The sequence below is a fragment of the Dipteris shenzhenensis genome, chromosome 1 (assembly GCF_047967505.1).
Source record: "Dipteris shenzhenensis isolate YYH24624 ecotype China chromosome 1, Dip_SZ_1.0, whole genome shotgun sequence".
In the NCBI taxonomy this organism is placed as follows: Eukaryota; Viridiplantae; Streptophyta; class Polypodiopsida; order Gleicheniales; family Dipteridaceae; genus Dipteris; species Dipteris shenzhenensis.
In genome coordinates, this window is record NC_141596.1 from 6000272 (window position 1) to 6008426 (window position 8155).

Here is an 8155-nt window from a genome sequence, read left to right on the forward strand (position 1 = left end):
CACAAATTACATGTAACAAAACAAGATACCCACAACGAAAACCTTGCGAATATACACTGCGCAACCTTCAAGGTAGAACATGATCGTCCTTTGTCTGCTTGGTTAGGCAGAACGAGAATGCAGCAGCATGCAAGCCATGAAAGAGAGTTTGCTCCGGCGTCTAAGATGAATTCAGAGAACACTGGGACACAAACATGTGAAACCAACAAAAAGGAGAGAAGAAACAGCAACGGGTATCCTCATGCAACAAGCGGCGACGTTGGCGAGCAATCGCAGGAAGAAGAAGCCCAAACATGGGCAGCAGGAAGAAGCAACAATCGTTTGTCCGTTGGTTCAGCACACGAACAATTGCACAAAGAAAAAGCACGAACAATTGCCCATCAAAAATGGGCACCAGGAAGAAGCAATAATCGTAACCTGGCGCTGCCATGCATTCGTGGAAACAGCAGCAGATTGAAGCTGATGGAAGAGGATGCGGCAAATCTCAATCCTCCAACGTGGCATCCTTTTAGCCTTTCAAATGATATCCATTCCAACAATTCTATCAAGCAGTAATTGCACTCCAACTCCCAATTCTTATTCGTAACCTCTCCTCCCTAGCATGGAATTCACGACTCAGTTTTCGACCTTGCTTCATCTATGCCCTTCTCTGCATCACCACCTTCCTCCATCTCCATCCCTTGCCCCTCCTCGTGCCCGCTTTGCCCCCGCCATCCGAGCAGGTCCGCCTCTGATCCAGACCCGACTGGTAATTCTCAGCTACTTTGCAAGCACAACTTCAGTTCGAGCTTCTCTTGGAAATACACGTAAACAAGAACCAATACAAACGCAGATTTCATTCTCGTTTTGGTTTCTTGTTAATCTTGAAGAAGCTCCCCTCATAATTAGTGTCGCATTCGCAAGACGCAAAGTGTGTGGTCGGCGCTAAACTGTGGAGATCTTGCAATGCGTCTCATCAAGTACCTGAGGAAGGGACGGCTTGCGGAGACCCGTTGGGTATCGGAGACGTGTGATAGAAATTGGAACTATACAAAGAATCAGGGAGGTCTTTCCGTCCCACTGAGTCCATACGGGCTTCAACAGCAGAGTTAGCGCAAAGCATTTTGTCCTGAATCCGGTTAAACCAGCGGACAAAGCTGCCATAAGTCTTGGCAATCTTAAATTTGTAGCTGCATAACCACGGACACTCGGGAGATTCTTACCTTGTTCAGCTTGTTTACCAATGCCCGAGAAACTTAACATTTTATCGGAGACTGCTGATGGTGTTACCCCATTCACGCTCAATCCAAATGAACGTTTCAAATACCTGTCTTAGCTCGGCCGCCACACCGGCACAGAAAGCACAATCATAGGAGATTATGGTGCAAATGTATCTCTTTCGACAACGCGTTCAAGATATAGGTCTTCTTAGTCTTGTCCTTTCGCAAAAGTCTTCCTTGGTGGATTTCAACTGCTGACTCGGAGTCTTCAACTGGCTTCTCCACCTCCTTGTTATAGATTGCCAGTCACACTAGTCTGGGTACCTTCGAGAGGCCTCTCGAATAATAGTCTTAGGCTATACTCCATCTCATGAAATATTTCGTTGCAGTGTGCACGCTACAATCTTCTTGCAAGAGTTTTAGCTTGCCTTCATAGTAAACTCTTCCTCTCTATCTAGTCTTCACAGTCCTCATTCTCCATTCGTTGAGCTTTTCAAAGGTTTGGGAATTCTTTTACATAACTTATCCTCAAATCATGGGATATAATTCTCAACAAGGGCTTATGATTATCAAGTTTCAGAAGGTCATACTATTGTCTGATATGCACAATTGACCCACTACCAACACCATGGAGTCCAATCTCAAATTGGACTGCTATCTCAATGGATGATGATGCACTGGATATTGATCCCAACATTACAAGTCTATCTGACCATCACACGTTCTCATATGCAGCTGGTAGCTTAGTCAAACTTATGCGAAAACCAAGAAATATCTACAAGTAGCTAAAAGTCTACATAGGTACTTAAAAGGCTTATGGGATTATGGCCTGATATATGAGAACAAATCTGCTCTAGAATCGTTTGGATACACAAATGTAGATTAGGTAGGAAGGGTTGTTGATAAATCGATCAGTGGAAACCTGTTCAGTCCTACCCCAAAAACGATATCACAGCAACACGAGAAACAACCAATAGTGCACGATCTTCAATCAAAGCAGGAAAAATTCGGATACTTCTTCAGAGATCCGACAACCCTTTCTTCAAAACATAATTAGCATTCAACTCGCAAAGAATCTAGTGTTTATGCCAAGACAAAACATTTTGAAGTTTACTATTCCTTTATTGAGGAAAAGTCCAAAGTGTGACGGTAGGCTTAGTTAATGCTACCTCTTATGAATAGGTTACATACATTTCACAAACCCACCATTATTGACAAATCCTTGCACTTTTGACAACAACATTGCATCGGCCAAAACCATCAGCATCTAACAAATGCGGTGCTTATTGTTGTTGAGCTTATATCTTGGACCTTTTAGTTCAAAAGTTCTAACTAATGCTAATTTAAGAGGGGTATTGAAGCACGTTACCTAGCTCTGATATATGCATTTAGGATACGTCCCCAAAGAGGACTCAAAATATGCTATGGAATTCTAATTTTAAGACATACAGTTTCTTACTATCACATGTCCTACTTTGGCTCACACGCTCCTGAATTTGTGGAAAGCTCCTCCCAACAAGTGGTCAGGATAGCTGCATCAATTGTGCTAGCAACTAGCTCCCTTAGTGTGAGAGGCTCAACAGCCTTCTCTTGAATTGAGTTGTATACATGTGCCTTTGTTCCAAAGGAATAGGGTAGTTCGGTGGTGCCCATGTGATGTGCATACGAGCTTTAAGATTTCTTCCTATGTCTGAGATCTCTAGGTGCCATAGTAGGTCTTCGCATAGTGGACTAGCCAGAGGTAGTGCCGGTTGCAGGCATCTCCATATTTGCATGAGGTTCCTCACCAATGGCGAGCTCTCTCTGCGAGGGGTTATCTGTGAAGACCCATTTGAATGACACTTGCCAAGTCTTTCCTAAGCGCTGAGTGTTTCCATTTGTTAGTCAAGCCTCAAACTATAACCTGGCTCACCAAGCATGGCTCTGCATCTCCAGGTCATTGATCCCCAGCCCTCTTCCGTAAGAGGGAAGAACTTGTCTATAGGAAGTTCCAGCTCAGCTAACATAAGCATCCTCTGTGAAGTACCACCAAGAAGCAATATAGCAATCCGCCGTCACCAACAGTTCTGGTCACTCACGTAAGCTCTACTTGTGAGACAAAGGTATATGCTCCAATAGAGTAGTGTTTGGTAGATGCTCTCCTGTGCCGAGCTGAAATATCAACCCCTACCAGCCAAGATATCTGGAAATCGGTCCTGAATAAAGCTAACATAAACCCAGGACCTCTTCCCACTGAGGTTGAGGAGCCGTCTGGTAGATGTTTTCCAATTAACTTGTCCTCTGACACCAAGCAATGTCAGTATGGAAGCTTGTGGTGCCAATTTAGACTCGATGCCATCCTTTGCATGAACAAGGGGGTGTGATCTGTAAACTCAAAATTCTAGGAGGTCATGCTCTTGTTGAATCAAGGCTCTTGAGAATACTAGACCCAAGTCCTGCACTTGAGATAGTAACCTAGGCCCTTGGCTTGAAATATAAAGGGGGAAGTGGCAAGAGGGAATCCTTAATCAATCAATCCTGTCTTTTATTATGACATCAATAGCTTCCCGAAAACACATTTTCTTTTTCATGATGCATATCGATTACTCTTTGGATTTTCTACTAGTCCATCTATCATTTCAATTGTACAACAATAAGGGTGACTTAGTTAAATACTTATCTTTAAAAGTACTCCGCAATAGGCTTTGAGCTTGTCAAGATACTGCATTTACATCTTGTTGTAATTTTGGAATTACAATTCTAGCTAGCTAGAAGATTGTAATGAAACTTTTAATCACATTGAATGAAATTCAAATACTCAAAAGAGGCCTCCAACTATTTCTGTGATCCTCCATCATACATTGCTTTTTGAGCCAAAGTGCAACTACATCGACATGAGGCTCACTACTTTCTTTTTGGTATACTATGTGGTTTTTATAGCACCTAACATTCACATATTTTTCTGGTATTTCTTGCAGTTATCCTTCACGGGAGGACATTCTTCTCGTTGAAGAGGGAAGGCCTCTCCCATGTCTCTGAAGGAGCACATGTCTCAATGCAATTGAGCACAACTCGAAGATATCATGAGTCCATCGCAGAGACACAAATACCACTACAGTGTTCTCTATGAAGTACAAACTCAATCTATCTTAAACATTCTTAACTACTAGAAGAGTGATGAGAGAACTATTTCCTCTGCTGCACCCCAGTCCTACTGCCATAGTATGAAGTACTGTCCAAAATGCTACAGTTTTGGAAAACTGTGTGCGTGTCATGCATTAGGAGGAGTTGGACAAAATATGCAATGCCAATATCTTTAAAATTGTATCAAGAAATGTGATTGGATGTCTTTATGGTTGTCTGCTCTGTTCCCTTCCCTGGAGATGAGGCATATCCATCACTGAGCGGAATGGAGGCGTTGTACATGAGCCAACAATCTTATGGAAAGTTAGCTGGAGTGGAATTGTAATGATGTTGTGTCAGAAGAAGCCTATATCTGAAGCAAGTTATTGGACGTTGCAAGAGATGGAATGACGTATGCTGGGTGAATGATGCTGCTGTTTGTGACAAGGCGGAGGAGGTTCTCTGTGTATTAGATTGACTTCTCCCAGTATGAGGGAGCTCGAGGATTGCGCACCTCCAGCTGTAGGAGAACCTGTCTATTCAGAAGATCAGACTCAATGTTAGACTATCCAAACTGTATTGGAAGGGAGGCATGCCAGCTGGAGTCAAATATAGAGCCTCACTTTCAAACTTATAGTAGGTGACAGATCTCTTAGTGTAAACCCTGATGAAAGATGAGCCAGGAAAGTCTAGACAATCCTGAGATGGAGTCACTGAACCTCAGGACCTGCTGCTAAATAAGTCATCGTCTGAAAGGGTCCCTCTAGCTGAAGGAGAGTGGCCACAAACTCAGCTATGTGGGTCAAGAGGAATTACCCCGAATAAGTCTTGAAACATGAGGACTGAAGTTGCTCAAATTGGGATCAATAATGCCTTTGCAATTTGGGTCCAATATGGCCCCTCCATACATGGCTGCTGGTTTCACCAGCAAGTTTAAATTCCTTTATATTTCGTCTTTATGTCTGGGACACGGTCTGTGAAATATTGCCTCTCTAGTATGGAAAGAGATGTGTATTCCTTCCCTAACCAGGTACTATGCACAGAGCTCATACTGAGATTCATCCTGCAAATGTACAAAATCATGGCATCAAGATATTTGTACAGACTTCAAAGTAGCACCCTGCAAATGTACAAAATCCTAGAAACATGGCATCAAGATATTTGTACAGACTTCAAAGTAGCACCCTGCAAATGTACAAAATCAGCCTCAGAGACGAGCATATGAAGTGTTAAAACTATGGCTTTTGTGTTGAAGAGATTCATTGAAAGTTTGCTGTGATAACAGAAGAAGTTTTAAGGCTCCAAATGGGCCTATACCCATAGTAATAGAGAGGAATTTTCGACAATCCATCGGTGATACAGACCTTGCGGAAATCTACCCAACTGCCTTGGTATCTGCAATGACAGCGCCTAATGTCTCACTACCATGCAAAAACCTCAGCCTGCAAGCTCTCATGATACGGCTTGCCTGGCTTTGTCCTACGAAGCAACATTTTTCCATCATTGTAATGCAAGTTGGATCATATTGGAGAGTTTATTTCTACTGAATAGGCTGTTTTTGTTCCTCGGACTAGAACCTGCGATTCTGGTTTCTAAGGCTCAGGTTTGGTCGTAACTGCTTTTCCATGTCTGGACCTTAGTTGACTCTTTGGGGGAGAGAAACCGGATACATCAAGAATGAGTGTGGCACAGAATTGTTCTGCATTTGATTGATGTTTTTCCCCTAACATTCTGAGGCTTTGTGTCAAGCTGCATACAGGCTGGGAAAGGTTGTGCAAAGTGCAGAGGAAAAGGCTCGCTGGAGTGTCCAGGTTGTAAGGTAAGCTTCAAATACATTGCAGAATTCAATCTTTTGTAGAGAGGGGTTACACATGAATGAATGTCAGCATCATACAATGCCTATAGTGATGAATCATGAGCTGTTGCTTACTCAGATGTGCAAATTTGCTTCTGTTTGCATAACCTGGCACTTCGCACTCAGGCTGGTTTTTCTGATTAGTCTGAGATCGTGAGCCCTTGATAGAGCGGTTGCTTTTTACACCAGTTTGAAAGCAAAGATTTAGATTTGGCTCACATGTAAGTGTGTGGTAGGAAAAAGTAGAAAATTTTAAGCCCCCAGTTTTCACTGTCACATATTCTGCTACATGATACAAGAGACGGGACGGCCCTTATGTTGTTATTAGCCTTTCTTGTATTCTTTTGGTCATGGCAAGGATTGGTCCATGTGCCTTACGAACTTAACATTTTCAATCAAGTATCTGTTTTTTGTAGGTGGTATGCTAGTAGACACTTATGTCTCCGTTTTCGTTGCCTTCAGGGCAGTGGGAAGAACAAGAAGAATGGAAACATGTTTGAGCGTTGGAAGTAAGTTTGGATTTACCCTGTTTTCTGGATGTTTCACAAAGCTTGGTTATTTCTTTTATGGATGCATTCTTTGCCATGACCCTCTACATCTCATTTTAGGCATCGATTCAGCCCTGCTGTGTACCAGTGTGTACGGTTTATTTTTCTATAAAATGCACTGAATTCAGGGCACTTAATGGAAGCAGCAAGTTATCTGAGACTTCAAACAAGCGGCTCACGAATAATGCATAGGAAGTTTCTGATTCCTTGTTTAAATGTGCAGGTGTTTTGATTGCCAAGGATTTGGCCTTATAAGCTGCCCAAATTGTGGTAAAGGTGGACTAACCCCTGAGCAAAGAGGAGAAAGGTGAAGTTTTACAGGAGAGAACTCATGGATTTACGCAGATGTACAGTAATACACTAGAATACTGAAGTTGGCCCTGTTAATATTGTTTCTGTTTGTGAAGACGAAATTTAAGTTTTTTTGTGCTCTTGCCAGTAGGAGAGCTGAGACGAGAGCTAATTTCCACTATGTGGCCAGCTTCTTTGAGCAATATTTAATGTTGGACAAGAGCATTATAACACGTGTCTGAGTCTATTTATTGATGAGATCATTTCATTGGTTTTGAGTCTGAATGTAGTCTTGAGCATGCTACCCATAGAACAGGATGGATCATGGAAATGAAAATAGGAAGTCTTTATAGTTGCGACTTTGCTAGTTTAAATTATCTGAATCTGACATACTATTGTTGTAAGCTGTGTAGCTCAACGTCCCATTTTACTATGCTTTCATTGCATGTTAAACAGAAAACGAAAGGTAATCCCCTGTGATAGGCTTGCGAATGAGGACATCTTTCGTAAGCCTAATATTCTCTAAACACACTGAACAATAGATCAACCCTATGATTCAATGTATAAGCAACAGATAGAACATCTCCCTTTCATTGCAGTTGCTTCCACTTTCACTCCTTTTTTCCAGAAAACATTTTCCATTTTATTGAACCTGCTTTCTTGTAGGATTGGATAGTGAAGTCAAATCATAAACTCTTGCCATACCTTTTAGTGGAGTTGAGGTTAGGCTGCATTGTCGTTCATTTCCAGAAGGAATTTCACAGAATTGGGCTCGTGATGAGAGAAGATGGTAGCTCGCTTGATTGGCAGATAACGTTGCATGTATGATCTCAATCAGAATATTCGCCAAACATTTATCGCCATGCTAGGTACATTCATAAAAATAAATAGAAGCAAAGGGTACCCGGTAAGATGAAAAAGAAAAGACAAGCATACATAGAGAACGATCACATAATGCTTAGTGTAGAAATGAATGGCTTAGACTCATAATGAGAAGCATGACTTGTCATGATTGAACTGCCACCTTAAGAGCTAATCTAATTGACCGAAATATATTCAAGCTGATGTTCAGTACTGTTTTTACTCCTGGGCTCTACCAGATAAGGATTTCCTTATAGAGAGTAGGGCCTATGTGATGGCCTTGTAAGCCTTCACTAGGC

The 8155-nt window shown here is 42.0% G+C and overlaps 1 protein-coding gene across 4 annotated transcripts; it reads left to right on the top strand.

The window, feature by feature from the left end:
* Nucleotides 1-513: 513 nt before the first annotated feature.
* Nucleotides 514-7215, top strand: LOC147905292 (SSUH2-like protein). 4 transcript variants are annotated; one of them, XM_087398428.1, is made up of 5 exons: nt 609-748; nt 4157-4309; nt 6061-6120; nt 6619-6665; nt 6928-7215. In XM_087398428.1, the coding sequence occupies exons 2-5, from the start codon at nt 4262-4264 to the stop codon at nt 7013-7015; spliced, it is 243 nt and encodes an 80-aa protein (XP_087254554.1). In that variant the 5' UTR covers nt 609-748; nt 4157-4261; the 3' UTR covers nt 7016-7215. The 4 variants fall into 4 exon arrangements, with proteins under 4 accessions (XP_087254475.1, XP_087254403.1, XP_087254328.1 ...); XM_087398349.1 differs by lacking the exon at nt 4157-4309 and having other exon boundaries at nt 514-748; nt 6051-6120; XM_087398202.1 differs by lacking the exon at nt 4157-4309 and having other exon boundaries at nt 533-748.
* Nucleotides 7216-8155: the final 940 nt, after the last annotated feature.

What these genes read in the sequence shown, in the direction of transcription:
- LOC147905292 (XM_087398202.1), top strand. Translation starts at nt 602, where the DNA reads ATGGAATTCACGACTCAGTTTTCGACCTTGCTTCATCTATGCCCTTCT. An exon ending in CTCTGATCCAGACCCGACTG is followed by an intron (nt 749 to 6,060) that starts GTAATTCTCAGC and finishes AGCTGCATACAG; the next exon opens with GCTGGGAAAGGTTGTGCAAA. An exon ending in TGGAGTGTCCAGGTTGTAAG is followed by an intron (nt 6,121 to 6,618) that starts GTAAGCTTCAAA and finishes CGTTGCCTTCAG; the next exon opens with GGCAGTGGGAAGAACAAGAA.